The 17,488-nt window shown below is 35.5% G+C and overlaps 1 protein-coding gene and 1 non-coding gene across 4 annotated transcripts in view; both read right to left on the bottom strand.

Moving 5' to 3' along the window:
- The window catches only part of FBXW7 (F-box and WD repeat domain containing 7), a 221,202-nt gene that overhangs the window by 32,203 nt on the left and 171,511 nt on the right, over nt 1–17,488 (bottom strand). For 2 of the 3 annotated variants that reach the window (XM_049769608.1, XM_049769610.1), the window contains one exon: nt 114–196. In XM_049769608.1, coding sequence (XP_049625565.1) covers nt 114–196 — 83 coding nt within the window. Of the gene's footprint in view, nt 1–113; nt 197–2,594; nt 2,984–17,488 lie in introns of those variants that run through there. The other variant, XM_049769609.1, reaches the window with a different exon arrangement.
- On the bottom strand, nt 13,471–13,605 carry LOC126005302 (small nucleolar RNA SNORA33). Its single transcript, XR_007494443.1, has one exon. It is a non-coding gene; the product is annotated as a small nucleolar RNA SNORA33 (small nucleolar RNA).

Here is a 17,488-nt window from a genome sequence, read left to right as displayed (position 1 = left end):
ATATTGGCATTATAACTCTGTAAGAATCAGCTAAAAGAAATGCTTTCAGAACAATTAACTCTTTAAAGAAATATGAGGATCACGAGAAATTCAGTTATGATACTTAATAATACCTTGTATATTCTGAGACTTTGCATGGTTTCTTTCCCAAAGAAAAAGAGCGGACCTCAGAACCATGGTCCAACTTTCTTTTCATCTATAAGGTAAAACAGATAAGACAAATTAAAAAAAAAATCTGTCCACTGGCAAATCTCAATGTTAGCATTAATAATACTGAGAAACTCAATTATTAGCTTCACATGCTTAGTCTATTAATGAGGAAAATAAATGTTTCACAGCATCTACAGTTAGTTCTACTTTGCTTCACGCTTAACCGGACTAGAAAGGTAACATCCCATTCCCCCTAATACTTTATCCAGAGAATCAAATACCGTGCAGTGATTTAAAAAAATGGTATCATCTATATACATATCTATATATAGATATATAGATATGTATATAGATATATAGATATGTATATAGATGATATCATTTAAATATATATATATATATATCCCTTGAAAGTATCTTTGCAATTCTTTCCAATTTTCAAGTTTTAGAAACAACATGGGAGGGGAAATGTCAGATACACCACACAGTAAGGTGCCAGATAACATGCCTTTTACTTAGACAACTAAAGTTAAAAAAAAAAAGCTCAAAATTTCATAATCAGAATGGAAGAAAATATAACTGAATGTAAAATTACGTGTTATGAAGGAAAATGAACCTAAGAAGGCATATCTTGGAAAATAGCTATATCAAGAAAAAGCAATGAATGTGGGCAAAGAAGACAGAAAAAGAAGTAAGTCCATGAATAAGGGAGAAGTCTGGGGGTGATACAATAGAGAAGAAAAGACACTAACCAATTCGAGCTTTATTAGCATATACTCAGGACAAAATACTCAAATTCAGAAAACAACAAGAGAAAGATCTCAAAAGAGTGAGTTAGGCATCTTTGGAAGCTCTATAAAACATCTATAGTCCTGCGTTACATTGCATGTTCAGAATTGCATTTTGTCAACAATACAGAACTACTAATTCTTATTTTACCACCAGCTAATCGGAGTTATCTAACTATATTTATATTGGAAAAAAAATAGAAATTAGGACAGGATAAGATGCAACTTTCTCTATTTCAACAACCCTTCTCAGGTTGTATGTCTGCTAATTAATTATAGACTACTAAAAATTGCAGACAACCCCTCCCAGAGTGATTGCTATCTAGCCTCATTTTTATAAAGTGAAAATCCTTGCCTTGCAGGAAGTACCCTTAATTTTTTTTACCCATTACTTCACATGGAAATATAATACAGCATGACACGATAGAGAACCAATGAGACTCTAAAAGTCTTCTGAACCATCAACATGCAATCATAGAGACTATATTTTTATCCTCATTAAAAAAAAAAAAAGGACTTTAGAAATACAGGGATGTTCTTATGAGCTTAGGGGCTAGAGGTGAGGTACAAATACGCTCCTGCACAATTTATTCCCTGGCTCCTGATATCTTACTGGAACAACATAGGTCTTATAGTTTCTATTCTCATTGTTTTAAAATTTCTCTCAAAATCATATTTTCTTTCAAAATAATTTCAATAAAAACATAAAAGCTTAATATATAGGCAGGCACATGTTTGCATATATGTCAATTACAGGCACAAAGGTACACTTACATGCAAATGGATCTACCAGGAAGGTCAGTTAGAACAGATCACCTAAAAAAAAATCTAGTTTTTTTTTAAACCGTTTCCATGATTCCTATTTTTTCAAATTATGTGAGAAACTTAGATATTCATCCTAATTAAGTTTATAGCACTGGTTTTCAGAACTTCCCTAGATGTCTTGTAATACATTGGTGCAAATGCCTTTTGCCACTAAAAGCAAACTTTATTTCCATCTTAGAACACTTCAATGAATAAAAATGCCCCAAAATTCATATAAGAAACCCCGAGAAAAGATTTTTCCTTTCTCTTCAGACTATGTTAGAAAATGAAGCATGTCCTTTAAAGCTAGAGAACTCTTTAAAATATTATACTGTCGACTTTTAAGTACTGACGTTGGAAGTAAAAAATGAATTCTGCAAATTTCAAGGGGCACAGAAAGTGAATATGGTGATCTTCTTAAATATAAACCCTAGCAGTCTGGCAAATTCCACACTTTAAGAGCATCAGCTAAAGGAAAGGGAGAAAATGTATGTATATGTATGTATATAAGGTATAAGGAAAAAAATTAAAGGCAAGGGTTCACTCAAAACCAAGTCAGGAGAGTATTTCCAGGTCAGCATTGAACAGAGCCACATTTCTCAAGTCTGTATGCATCTCTGGTGCAAATGTCTCAGCTGGAAATGCCCCCTTTCCTCTTGCACGAAGAGCTCTCCCTCCAGTACACGCTGCCTTCCCATTATTTGCTTACATCTCGGCTCTAAACCAGAGCAGCCAGCCAGCCACCAAAATTAGAGGATACTGCAGCCATCTCTGATGCTCCCGATTTCCCTGGCAGCCAGGCACACACACAGACACGATCACACCACACAGGCAGGAAAACAGATTACTTACTTTGTAAAAAATCATTTTGAGTGTGCCGTAGAAACCCATGTTTTCTGGATTTTTCCCCTTCAGTGGCTCTGTGCCCCCGTGTATCCGGCTGCTTGGCAGTCGCTGGCAATATAAACCTTTTTCAGGCAGGTATGTCACAGATTCTAATGTGGACATGCTCAGGCACGTCAGAAAAGGAAGATCAGGGAGCAGAACCGGCCAGCAAACTCCACGGGCAAGGCAAACGCGGCTCTGTCTCAAGCCGCTCGCTTCTCGGGACGCACATACATACATGCAGCTTGACTGGGGAGAACTCGAGGGAATAATGAGCGAGAAGGGAGCAGATTATTGGAGGAGACTCTGCCCTGTCAAAGCCTTGACTGAACAGATTCCTCCCTCAGCAGCAGAGGGATCAGATTACATCTTCCCTTGAACACAGAATGGTGCAGTCCAGGATTCAGCAATGCAGACTGCACATCAATTATATGGGGATCCGCTCCAGGGAGCCCGTAAGCACACACGCACCCGAAACACGGAGGCGGTGGGCAGTGCTGGGCCCGCCCCCACACCCCAGCTCCCCTCCTCCCTCGCCCCTTTCAAACTTTCAGGAGGTGATTTTTGCATTTTGCAAAATCTGCATTTGGGTGAGAATTTTAAAGGGCAAGCATCCTTTCCTCCAAATAAGACCTTCCCAAAACATTCAGAAAATAGGATTATATTTTTCGTGGGTCCCCCAAAGCAGAAGTGAAGCAAGCTATCTCCCTGTACCACTGTCCTCCAGATCAGTCAGTTCAAGTGGCTTGTATGGGAGAGTGGGGTAACCCCAAAGGGAGACATTCGGTAGTAGTGTTCAGGGGATTCACACTAAAATAAAGCAGTTGGAAGCATTATAGACTGGAAGACATTACATTATAAATTGCATTTCAACTTGTATATTTCACACATTAAAACTAATGGAAACATCCCCTATGGCTTTTCCAGTTTATTAGTCAAACATAGTTTTGAAGAAAATTACACACTTATTTTCTTTATGAGTCAGGAGAAAATATTTTTTTAAATGAAAAAACTACTATGACTTGTTAGACTAAGTTTGTGGCCAGGAGTTCTCTTTTCTTCAAAAGGAGAAGAAAGTGTGCTCACTAGAATCTCGCCAAACAAAACTAGAATTTACTTATAAATCAAATTGTATCAGCGTAAGCACTAGATTTCTACCTCCAAAAATTATTCTGACAATGTATATTGCTAATCACTAAAATAGTATTTTATAATAAAGGTACCAAAGTTTGCCTGAAGGAAATTTTTTTTCCTACTACACAAATCTACATATTATGTCTTGCAACTTGCTACAACAACTAGCTTAGGGAGGCAATTATACATTCCTAGCACTAAAAGGGCCCATTATTAAGGGTCTAGTTAACTAACTCCTACCCTCCCTATTAACAATCTTATTATAAGCAAACTGTGCATCTAGGGTTGTATGACTACAGTTTCTTGGGAGGGGAACTAATTGGACAATATTTTAATAAGCTGCTATGACAATAAATCATTTTCATTAGGAAAATGATTTAGAATACAAAAGTAGAATTAAATTGTAAAGATATATGTACCTTTATAACTAAGACATTAAACTCTGTACATGTTTATCTTTTTTAAATTCTACTAATTCTTAACTAAATCTTTACCTTCAGAAACAACATGGACAAAAGCATAACAGAAGTCACTGTCAGTTTTCTCAATAGTTGTTTACTGCAAAAGAAAATTGCCTCTAAATAGCATTTTCTTACTTTTAGAAAAATAATTCAACTAGTAGGTATAAATCTACAAATCTTTTAATTGAGGATTTCAGAATAATCAAGATTAAAATAAAAAGTGTCCCCATCCAACTCTGAGCCTCCTTTAAAAACTCAATGCAGAATAAATGCCTGAATTTTTCTCTATAATCTATCTATCCATGAAAATTAGTTTGTCAGAGACCAAATGGGCAACTAGAAGTCCAATGGTAGTCTAGTTCTTACTGCAAGAGAATTAGCTTTTCCAAATTGAAGCTAGTTCAGTGGAGCAGACAGACCAACTTCAGTAAACTGGAACACTGTCTCAAAACAAGATATTTAAAGAAAATAACGTAATTCTGCAAACTTTAAGGAATGCTCTTGTGGTTACATGGCTTTTAAGTATAGCTATAAATTTTTAAGAAAACACATTCCCCATATATACTTAGATGTAGGTATGAATACTCATGTTTTATTTTGGTAGGCAAAATCAAAAATATAAAAATAAAATTTTTTTTATTTAAAAAGTAAAAACAAAAGCATATACTGAAATGATTTCTACCACCCCATTCCCAATCTACCAGGTTTCCCACCTGGTAATTTTTTATTAGTTTGTTTCATCTTTAAATGAGAACATATGTATGTTTTTAAGTTTCATACTTGTTTTCTAAATATTTAAATAATTCTCCCAACTATCTTATTCATGTTAATTTGAGTTTTAAAGAATGAGTCAACTTAAGTCCGTTCGTACATATAAAATATGTAATTTTCAGGGCCAGAGAGAGCATGGAAGTAGGGCATTTGCCTTGTATGCAGGACAGTGGCTCAAATCCTGGCATCTCATATGGTTCCCCCCCCCCCCCCCAAGCCTTCCAGGAGCAATTTCTGAGTGTAGAGCCAGGAGTAACCCCTGTGCCCTGCCGGGTGTGACCCCCCCCAACAAAATGTAATTTTCAATATTCTCAAGTTCTATTAACAAAAATTGGAATCTAATATGAAGTAAGCAAAATCATTCTCACATTCCTGTTTTTGGAGAGACTAAAGTTTATGGTAGAATGGCATGAAAAAAAGACTATGTTATAGTATATCTATTCTCTTTGGTAGGCAAGTAACATTTCATTTATTACTAAGATAACTTGTTAAGGCCAGAAACCAAGCTTCATTTAATGGAAACTGTCAGAAAGACATAAAGAGTAGAACAGTGTTACCTTCAAAAATTATTTCTCTCTATATACGGCATCACAACAGAGGAAGAGTGATTAACAGAGAACTTTTTCTTAGCTGACTCTCAGTTGATGATTTCCATTTTAAATCTATTTCTGCTATGATTATATGTATCACCCTAATTGTCATAACTTTTATACATCCTTCTTTCCCTATTATCTACTCTGAAGGTTCACATCTTACTCTAAGACAGCAAAAAGTGATACATAACAAATAGTATTTTTAAACCATGGAATAAATGGTAGCACACAAGACATTGTATTTAAAAAACTAAAATGTGTATTACTAAATCAATTGTTTTATAATTAGTTTCTGACACTATGGAATCTACTCTTTATTAAAATTATCTTACATTTTTAAAAAAAAGTCCCTTCTAGCTAGAATACAAGAACATGTTTGTATTTTTGTGCCAGTGATCTTCTTTATTCTCATAACATTCTTCACAATGCTATTACACTAGAAAAGCCACCTACTATAGTTCAGTCTTGTCCTGTGCATAGACCTGAGATTACAGAAAGCTCAAAATTTCAACAAAAATGAAATAGCAAGAATGTCGAAGCTGAAGCAAACTTCTAAAAATGTTACTTAGCCATGTCATTAACTCCTTAGAGTTCATAATAAAAAGTTCATAAGAAGATAAAAATAAAGATAAAAACCTGTCCTATCACAGGCATTATAGAAAAAATAGAACATATGGTCTAGATTTATAATTTTCCTAATGTAAGTAGGTGAAGCCCTTATCAATAAGCTGTTTCCCACATTTATTCACACATTCAAGGTTTCTTTAGTCCTACTATATATGTGTCAGGCACATTGCATTTACTTGAGGATAGAGAATACTGTATGTCTTTATAAGATATAAAAATGAACACAAATCATTCGTATTTTTTTCCTAAAAGAAAGTGATCTGTTTGTAGCATTTAAACTCACCTACCAAAAAGTGCCAAAATATACCAAAATATTATTGGATTAGAAATATCTCAAACACCAAATAATTGTGATATTTAAAATAAACTTGTGCAAGATGAAGATTGAGGAGAGTTTGTAATCACATGCAACTCTATACTTTCAGCAAACCAAACTACAATTCTAACTATCGTAGTCAAGATTGGTTGAAAACTTGTTAAGTAATTATAATTGTAAAAGGGGCACTTTTCCTTCTCTTTAAGTTTAAGGCATTTATAACTCATCTTACAAAATGCAAGCCTAGAAGATTTGACAAAAATAAACTGTGATGCTAATTCAAGTAGTCAGGTTTTTTTTCCCTCCTCATGCTTCAGATAGAGCCAAATTTGTAATCTGGTAAGCACATGTAGAAACGTACATATGTACCAAATCCATCCATGTAGGCACAAAACTGACACAGAAATGCAGAGCTGTATCAATGCAGAAACAAATGGCAAGGAGAGTTTTGCTGGTGTGTCCATCTAACAGAACTCCATATAGGAAAGTAACACCAGGGTCAGCAACCCTCCACCCTGTACTGGTGCCAACCCCAGTGTTGTAATCTTGACAACAAAGCATGTATACTGGAGTTTCCCCGAGCTTATCTGGAAAACAAATCTTAGGCATCAAATCCAAATTAATCCAGACAAAGCATCTTGAGTTTATCTCTCAACATTTAACTCTAAGGACTTTTGGCCTAGTTTTCTATTGAATCCCATCAATAAAAATGGAAATATGGTAAAAATCTAAAATAAAAGTATGCTTCAGGAAAAAAATAAAAAAGCAAACATGAGTAAAAAAAAAACTCATATAAAATATGAAATAAGTTTTTCTTTAGTGCTAAAGCTTATAATCCTATTTCTTCTCCCTTTCTTTACTCCAATTCATTTTCACTACTGCTGTTTTTAGTTAAATATATTTACCTGACAAGAGAAAACGATTTCTATAGGTATGCATACCAATCTTGTACTTGAACACTAAACACCTTCTCACTTCTAGAAATATTTAAAATTTTAGAATAAAATTAATTTAACTAGCCAGTAGTCAGTAGTCAGGACAAAAAAGTTTTGAGAAAAGCACAAAAGATTAAGGACCAAGTTTACCCACTGGGACAACAAAAAGACATTAATAGTGGGAAGTCACAGAGCTGAGAACCAGAATGGACCTTGGAGCCCTTTAATTTGATCCCACTTTGTGTTAACAATATGAGTTTAGGACCATAAGAGATCCAATCTATTAGCTTTGCTATTAATAGTGCAATATCGGTAGGGCTTGCTTGACCTTTCAGTGTAGCAGTTGTTTCTTATTTGCACAAATGTAGTGATGCCACCTGCTTGACTTGAGTCACTCTTAGGACAAAGCAGATGCCAAAACATAATAAATATCTTCATGAATACCCTACCCATTGTTTTAAGTAAGAAAAGTCAGGTAGGTAGAAACAAAGTGTTGCGTTCAGTATGATACAGCCAACTATATCAGAACCTTAGAATCTGGTTCCCCCAAATTCACTGTTGTAAATGTTTTCAATTAGATAAGAGTTCAAGTTGAACAATATTTTGTTTAAAAAAAGGGTCATATTTTGTAAGAGCTGTATACAATAGCTATATGTAATACTTACAGTTTGTAAGTATGCAAACTATAACTTAATTTTGATTTTTCAATTCACAGAATTGTGAGGTCCATGTAATTATATTCTTCACATATGGGAAAAATGTGGCAAAGATATTATAAATGGGGGAAAGATGAAAGAAATTGAGAGAAAGGTTTTCATCAAGAAATAACTCAGTAGTTGTAAAATGCTGAAGACGATAAAAATATCTCACAAGAACTCTATTTCTCCAAGATGCTTAAAATTCAACTGGCAAGACAAGAACTAACAGAGACTCACCCTATTTCACTAGATGGCAAGTGCCAAATTGGGGAGTGATGGAGAACAGAAAATAGATAAATCAACCAAATAATTATATTTCATACCAGATACTATCTTTCTTCTCAGTTTAAAAGACCAAAGCTTAGAAAGATAGAAGGAAACGCTTTGAGTGGACCAAGACATATGAGGAAATAACCTTTAACTTAAGGTGAAATACACCGAACATTTCTAGCGTCACTATCTTAGAAGGCTTAGCAGAGGCTAACATGGGCCACACTTTAACTCCTAGTCCAAATATGTCACACTATCATTAGCATATTCTTTAACTTACTAGTAATGGTTTCTTCAAAAGTACTCCCTGCTTTTGAAGAGTACCAAAAATGACTCATTCTTCCATTTTAGGGCTTATATGTCCCTCTGCACAAGAAGAACTTTACCATGTGGGTGTGAAGACTGTTGAGTTTTTATTTTAGTTACAAACTCTGACTAACTAATAAGGGCTCCTTCTGTTCCAATAGGCACTCATACACTCATATACATAACAAGTAGGTTGGACTCTTCAATTCAGGGGGAGTGGCAGAGAAAGAAGAGATTTCTTAAATAAACATTTTCACATATCTGATCTGACCCCTACTTTTTAGATGAAAAAACAGTAAAAATTATGTAATATTACACACACACACACACACACACACAATTTAAGGGCAGTAGTGGGGGAAATGATTCATTGATTCTCATCAAGATGGACCAAAAACACCTCTTTGCTAAAAAAAAAAAAAAATGCATGGCTTATTTAGAAAATAAGTTACTTTGACCCACTGCCAGCTCTTTTTCCCAATACACTGTCCCCTTTCTAGGCCCCAGCCACATACCACCTTCTAAGGAATAAATTTCACTCAAGATGAAGCATGGGAATTGTTCATCATGTACAGAACTAGGGAGAGGATAACTATATATAATATCAAGGCATCTGAAATTTAAAAAATTACAAAGAATATGGTCTTTTTGAAAATATATGAGTAGACATTTAAGTGTACATATACACACAGATGAAACCCTATTGTGACTATATGAAATGTTCACATCAGTTCTTGCTCTAGAAAGTATATCACAGTGGTATTTACTCAATTCTTTATGTCTCTTAGTGTAACTTGCCTACTTGCTAACTATTCACATGGTTGATATAGCTGTCAAGAGAATAGGGAAGAACCTAGTAATCATGTCCTCACTACATTTAAAAGAAAGGATTCTAAATATTCATTTTAGAAACATCAATTTACATTTTAAAGCAATTACTGTATATATAATTTAACAAATGCATTCTTTGCTTTGAAAGAATCAAGCCTTGGATGACTAACATAATGCTTCTATGATTCCCCACCTTCTTGGGAGAGTCCAAAAGACTGAGTAAACAAAACTTGAGGACAAAGAAATTGTGCTGAAAAGGGATGGGTTTTGAATAGGGTTTGACATCTTTTTGCCTGCCACAGAAACATTTTCAAAATAACTATTAATTTGAAAAGCTATCTGATCTATAATCATCTTTTTATTTGCGGTGAACTGTAAGACTAGTGGGTTCAGAACACTTCAAAATCTTGGTTGATGGCGGCAGCACTTTGGTATCTTAGTAAAACTACTCCAAGAAAAATGTTTTATTTTTAACTTCACTTAACTAAAAAGTTCTTTAATAGTTTAGCACATAATTTTGATTTATCTATAAATACTTAGTCTCTGAATGTTTAAAAATGAACTTGAAAAGTTTGTCACACTAGCTTAATGACTCTAAGTAGTTCCTTCTGTAGGACGGCCGTCCTAAGCTTTCCTTCCTGCCAGATGTGCACAGGCCTGGAGAGGGAAATGTGGACTCTTACCTCATCAGGAACAGCTCCATGCATATAGCTGGCCTATTGAGAACTGAAAAATGATTATTTGAAAAGACTCTCCAAAATTAAACCTTTATTTAAAAAATGGCATCAATGTGTTCGAACTTCTAAAGCATTTAAAAAAATTGAGATAGTGCAAATCTATCAAAGATCATAAAATATCAATGTTAACTAGAAAATACCATTTTAAAATAGAACTTTCCTGTGTGATTCCCTCTGCCCCTGTGCATAAGAGACCACAGTGAATCTCATGTGAATGTGGGGCCAAGGGTGGGAGGGAGTTTGCAGCACAGCTTGAGAGAGGAGGATGACAAGGGCCACAGAAAGGAAACAAGGTCAGAAGGGGCCACAGTCGAAACAAGGGTGAGAATGCCTGCTTTAGGATAATATGAAATTATTCCTTGTTGGGAGAAAGAAACAAGTAAACATTTCCCTCTTCATTTTAAGACTGACTTTAAAGTTGTTCTAGAGCAAGAGATAAAAATTATTAGGAATAAGTTTTTGTTGGTGATTTGTTTGTTTGGGAGCCATACCTGGGAGATACCCATGGCTTACTGTGGCTCTTGGTTGGAGACTCAAGGGACCAAATCTAGGAACCAAATCTAGGTTAGCCGTGTACAAGGTGAGTGCCCTGTCCACTGTACTATCTATCTCTCCAACTCCAAGAATGATTCTGAGAGATATTAAATGAAGGTGCACTTATAATCATGATAGCAATGTAAATAAAAAAGACTAAAATGAAATGTTTTCTACTAGCTTTTTGGGGGGTCACACCCTGTGATGTAGCTCCTGGCTCAGGGGACAATATGGGATGCTGGGGATTATACCAAGGTCCATCCTGAATCAGCCGCATGCAAGCAAATGCCCTACCACTGTGCTAAGCTCCAGACCTTCAACTAGCTTTTATCAAAATAAATTTTGACAAACATTTCATTAGAGTAAGATAATACACTCCCCATCCACTCACTTCAAGGTTCAAGGAATTTAATTTTGTGAAATTCACTATATTTGTGTGTACATAAATATATGTAAGTATGTAAAATGTCACATTAAAAGGAAATTTCTATGTGAACCAATTATGTTGAGGCTATCCCCCAAATTCTGTTAAAATATAATCAGCTTCATCCAAATGAACTTAAGTTATGTAATGGTTTTCTACTTTTAAGTAGGATAAAAAAGAACTAAATAGTTTATTTTTATAGCTTTAGATGAACCACATTCAAAAATTATTTAAATAGCCTGGGTTTCTGAAAGCCAAAGTCAGTGAAAAATGATATAAAAAGGAGCATAATATGTGATTTATTCTAAAAGAACTCTCACTTAAGAGGAACAGACAAATCAATTAAAAACTAAGCTAAGTTAAAACAATTAATAAATGAAATCAATAACATAATATATAGAGCCTGATTATTCTTAGGAAATTGTGGTAATTATTTTAAACAAATAGCTTGAATCAACACAAGTTACTTGATTTTTGGGCCACACCCAATTGTGTTTAGCGTGTACTTACCTCTGAGTCTGTGCTCAGGGATCACTCCCAGTGATACTTGAAAAACTATAAGCAGCACCAGAGACCAAACCAGGATCGACCATTTGTAGGGTAATTATTACCTGCTGTACTATCTCTCCAGCCTGTCCAAATCTATGAATTTTCAAGGTCTCTGACTGTTCCTTCAGTTCCCATTATCAATAATGTATAAATCATTCAAGTTTAGATGAGCAATTCTACACCATTCTTCATCCCCATATACCCCACTATCACAAGGAGTATTTAGGGGCTACTCCTAATTCAGAGCTCAGAGGTTGCTTCTGGGAGTGGCTGGCAGACCAGATGTTGCTGAGCCCCTGTAAAGCACATAGTCCAATTCCTTGGACTCTTTCTGGCCTACAGCTCTTCATAAAAGACACCCTTCTAAGAAAACCAAGCAGGGAACAAGGGCACAGCTCAGTGACAGAGCACTTTCTGGGCTTATGTTAGAACATGGGTTTGATCTTTGGACAGAAAAACAAAAATTTAAGATGAAGAAAAAGAAGTGTGCACTGGAATATTTACTAATGCCAGACATTTGTCTGTGAGCTTCACTTCACCAGCTCACCAAAGCAGTACAACCATAAAAAAAGTAATCTTTTTCTCTTTTTCAGATGAGAAAAGAGATATACAGACATTTCAAGTAACTTATATGAGGTCCTAAAAATATTAAAGAAAATAATTGGGATCTGAATAAAGGAAGATCCTAGTCTCTGGTTTATAGAAAATCAAACAGGCTTTCTACATACGTATCTAGTAGTCATAGTTGTAAAAATCTCCAAAATGTTGCTGAGTTATTTTGGCATACAAAGGTAAGATGTGCAGCTGACATCGTTTATAGGCACAATAGACACGGGAAGAAAGGAAATAGGCAGCCAATTGTGCCCTCTGCTGCACTTGATTCTGTGCACATATTAAGAGAAGCTTAGTATGTATGAAGTCCCCTTGGTTAAAACATTCCCACATCTCAGCCTGCAGAGGGCACCATGGAGACAAGACGTCTATCAAAGTGATGAAAGATGTTTCCTTCCCCACTCCCCCAAGAACAACTCTGTCCTCCTTCATGGGCTAACATGTATCTCCCTACAACAAGTAGGCAAAGTAAACCAAGGTAACTCGATCTGAAGAACCCTTCAATGGGATGATAAACCTTTTAGGGTTTTGTGTTTTGTTTTATTTTCCAGTGGTGCCCAGGGCATACTTCTGGATCTGTGCTCAGGGATCACTCCTGGTGGAGCTCAGGGATTGGGGGATATGGGGTTCTGAGGCTCAAACCTGGTACCGCTGCTTGCAAAGCAAGCACACCCTCCCTTCTGTACTATGGCTCTGGCCCAAAGCTGCTGGGCCTTTCACTCTCACTTTGATATCCAAGCACTATGGAGAAGTTCTCTCACAGAACATCTAACTGAAGGAACTTGCTTAAAGTATTCTTTACCGGCCTCTCCAAACCAGACACTTAACAGGATATAATGAGTTCTACTTGACTTTGAAATTTGCAGGTTAGAATTAAACAGCCTAAAACTCCACCCATCCATTCAAGGGAGTGGAAGAGGAGTGATATACAGATGACCATATACAGATGTGATTTTAAGTATGTGGTTCTCATTTTCACAGTTTCTTAAAATCAACACAGACCTACTTTTTCTAAGAAAGCATCCATTTTTAATCTCAAATTTTTTCCTATAGCTACTTTCGGGGATCTTAGCAACATCAATGCCATTAAGGCTCATAACATGGCATTTTTTTTTACTCTTGCCAGCTATTTCTAAATTTCTGCCAACACATTCAAGTAAGCAGATTTATTTGCTGGCTTAATAAATCTCAATTTGATCCTTGTGACGCTACTGCTTCCTAGCAGTAAACATCAGTATTAATACATGTGTATCTCTGTGGTTCTTCCAGGCTTTGTTTCAAGATCTTTGTCTTTACTCTGGGTTGTATAAATCATCATAGATGTACATTTATATGGTTATTTTAATCTCCCACAGACATTCATCCCCTAACATTTGGGTGCCTATTATACACGAGCTAAACTAAGTAGTCTTAGCTTCATGGCTGGAATTTGTGGTGCAGTTGGGGACAAAGATAATGAACAATTCAAAGCAAGCAAAACTCAAACTGTGGTAACTGCCTCTGTACGTCTGACTATGAAAGCAGTGCCTAATGCTAAGGTTCTAACCTTGCTAGGGTCCGAAAAGTCTTCTCTTCACTTAAGAAATGGATGAGGGTTGAGGAAGAGAACCCCTGTGGCTGCAATGCTCAGGGAAATAAAAATAAACAACAACACTGAAATGTAAGATGAGGCTAAATGCTAATAAGTAGACAGAATAAGATATGGGTAAATATAAAATGTACAGAACAAAATAAAATACTAAGGTGTGAGATGAGTCTAGAAAAACAGGCAAGGGGCAGATTAGGCAAGACTTCATAAAGATTCTGAGTTTTACCTAAGAACATGAAAAGCTAATTGAATTATCTGGGGCAGGGCATGAGTATCTCTTGAAAAACATTTTGAATGCAATGTTGCAAACGGGAAATAAGAAAATAAGAATGGGCAAGAAGGGACCATGTGAAAAAATGATATGACTGGTGAACCAAAAGATACATGCAGGAGATGGAGAGATAGCATGGAGGTAAGGCGTTTACCCTGCATGCAGGTTCAAATACCGGCATCCCATATGGTCCCCCGAGCCTGCCAGGAGCGATTTCTGAGCTTAGAGCCAGGAGTAACCCCTGAGCACTGCCAGGTGTGACCCCCCCAAATAACAAAACAAAAACAAACAAACAAGATACATGCAGAAGAGGTGGATGGAAATGACAGTTAACTTATATATAAAGTGAGAGGCTTCGGTGAGACTTTATGAAGTAAGGAATGGGCATAATCCAAGGTGAGTCCAAGTTTTTGAACTTGGACCACTGAAATGAAGATAGCAGAAGATAAGAAAGACAAAAGCAAGCTTTGCCTTTTGTTTTCTTGGCTAAGGAGGATCCATCCTATGTTCCAAATGAGTTTCTATTTGGTTGGGTGTCTTGACATCCAGGAGACAATATTGTGTTCTGTAGTTCAGAAGTGTCCAAACTGGAGAGAAAAACCTATGAATCATCTGTGCCTAGTAGGTCATCACCACTGCCTCCAGAGCTACATAGCCTTCCCATCTAAAAGCTATTCATCATGGCTCAGGCTCCTCACAACATGCTGTCAAAGAACAGCCACCATGTAGTTATCTGTAACCCAACAGACCTGGGAAGCTCAAGAGCACTATGACTACCTCTGCTTTATTTCCTGCTGTACTTCAGCTACTCAGGTAGTTCAAGCACTTATCAGGCAATCAATTAAAAAAAATCATGTTTTTTTGAGATAATTAGCACAAAGCACACTCTAATCAATACATATAAAAACACTACAGAAATAACAAAAATATTATGTTTGAGCATGATTTGTAAAACCCAGCAAAATAGAAAAGGTGAGTTCCTTTACAGGTAGAAAGATGAATCTCTTTTAAAATGATAAAGGAAATAACAATGCTCAAGTCTAACCCTTCAGAGATTCCCAGGGAGGCTAAATACAAAGATTCCCCCCCCCTCAGCACAGCAGAAACACTACAAACTCAATGGGGGAAGATACAGAGAAGTCCACCACAAGCTCAATAATTGAAAATAGTGAAAACATACAAGAACCAACCAGTACGAAACAAATCCTTAAGTTTTCAGAGAATGACTTTAGTGACACCATAGTGAATATATTCATTTAATGAACTCAAAGAAATGATAGCATAAGGAGTCAGCAAATCACAATAAATTATGAAAGCCAAAGTGAAAGAAATGACAGAAATGAAGAGTATGGAATATGATAAAAAAAAAAAACCTTCAAAGGGAGTATGTGTAGCAGAATAACAATAGCTGAGGAAAAGATCAATCAGCAACAAGATCAGATACAGGGATTGAGAGGGGCAGCATATGCGACAATTATTGCATGAATTTAAGAGAAATGAGAAAAGATTCCGTGGAGTCCTTGGAAGAACAGGAAAGCAAATTTGATGAAGAACACTAATCCAAAAAATAAAAATAAGAATTTCCCAGTGTTAGTAGTATAGGAACCCAGATATAAGAAGAGATCATAGCAGTGAAACTAGACCAGAATAGAAAAGCTCCAGACACTGCTCCAGACTGACAAAAGCCAAAGAGAGAGACAGAAAACTGTAAGGAATAGGATTAAAAATAATAATAATAATAATAAATAATAATAAAAAGACTTGTCTACAAAGAAAAGCCCTTCAGAGTCACAGCAAATCTATCAAATGAGTTCCTATGTTCCTATGACTCAAAAGAGAAAGGTGGAATAGTTTTTTAAAAAAATCAAATAAACGCCTCAATGAAATGAACACCTCACCAAGAATACTCTATCCAACTAGATTATCAATTACATTTGAAGGAACTACACGAAGCTTCATAGACAGGCAACAGCTAAGGGAAGTCATAGCACCAAAACCAGTTTTGCAAGGAGAATTAAAGGAACTTCTTTAAAAAGACAACACAAACTTCTCAGCATTTTACCACTGAGTATGGTATTCACTAACATTGATAACTGTTGCTCTATACTAAATTAAGAAATATGTTTTCTAGCTTGCTAAAATTTTTATGCTTTTTCAATAATAAATTAATTTATACTGAATATTATATGTCTATCTAATATTCCAAATCTAGAGATTTTATTTTTGTTTATTTTTCCAAATCTAGAGATTTTAATTAAAATTTTACTTATTAATGCAGATACTTAAGCATTATCTGTAATGTAATATTTTTACCATCAAGCCAATATTTCCTTTTTAGGATAAAGTAGACTTAAGCTCTGGGTCTAGTCAAATTTTCCCTTTAAATTTTTTTAATACTCTCCTTACTCTTAATAAATTATATAGTTGTAAGACAATAAAAAACTTTCAATTTATTTCCTATTTTGTATAATTTTAGGAGTTTAACTTTGTACATATAGTAGTATCATAAAATGCTTATTAATAATAATAAACAATATTATAAACTTTTAAAAATGCTTCATACGTGGGATATAAAGAAACTTAGTAAAGGAACAACTAATGGCCAATGTCATCAGAACAGGGACATTTGTCTACAGAAATGAGCTTACATGGTTGAAATAATGTTTGGGGCATGGGGGTTGGGGAATAATAGAAGGCAGGGTTCTCTGTGATGGGTGTGATGCTAGAATGATGAATGCCAAAAAAGGCTAGCTCACAGTACTGTAAACCCTGGTATTCCAATAAAATGGTCTAAAAATACATATAATATAGGTAGATTTTAAATATTCTTTCATGTTATATTTTATATAGCATTATTATAATGCTGTATACATTTATATATGCATTTTCCCTTCTGGGTAAAGTAATAAAATTTTCTAGATATTTATCAGTTATACAATTAAAATACTAATAAAAATTGAAATGAAATTTGATAGGGAAAAGAAAATGCAATGAGTTTGTTTTGTTTTGGTTTGGTTTTTGGGTCACACCCAGCAGCGCTCAGGGGTTACTCATGGCTTTATACTCAGAAATTGCTCCTGGCAGGCTCAGGGAACCATATGGGATACAGGGATTCGAACCACTGTCCTTCTGCATGCAAGGCAAATGCCCTACCTCTATGCTATCTCTCCGGCTCCAATGCAATGAGTTTTGATAGAAAAACTA

The sequence above is a fragment of the Suncus etruscus genome, chromosome 3, assembly GCF_024139225.1.
Source record: "Suncus etruscus isolate mSunEtr1 chromosome 3, mSunEtr1.pri.cur, whole genome shotgun sequence".
Lineage (NCBI taxonomy): Eukaryota > Metazoa > Chordata > Mammalia > Eulipotyphla > Soricidae > Suncus > Suncus etruscus.
Note: the sequence above shows the minus strand (reverse complement) of the source record. Positions and strands in the feature narration are given on the sequence as shown.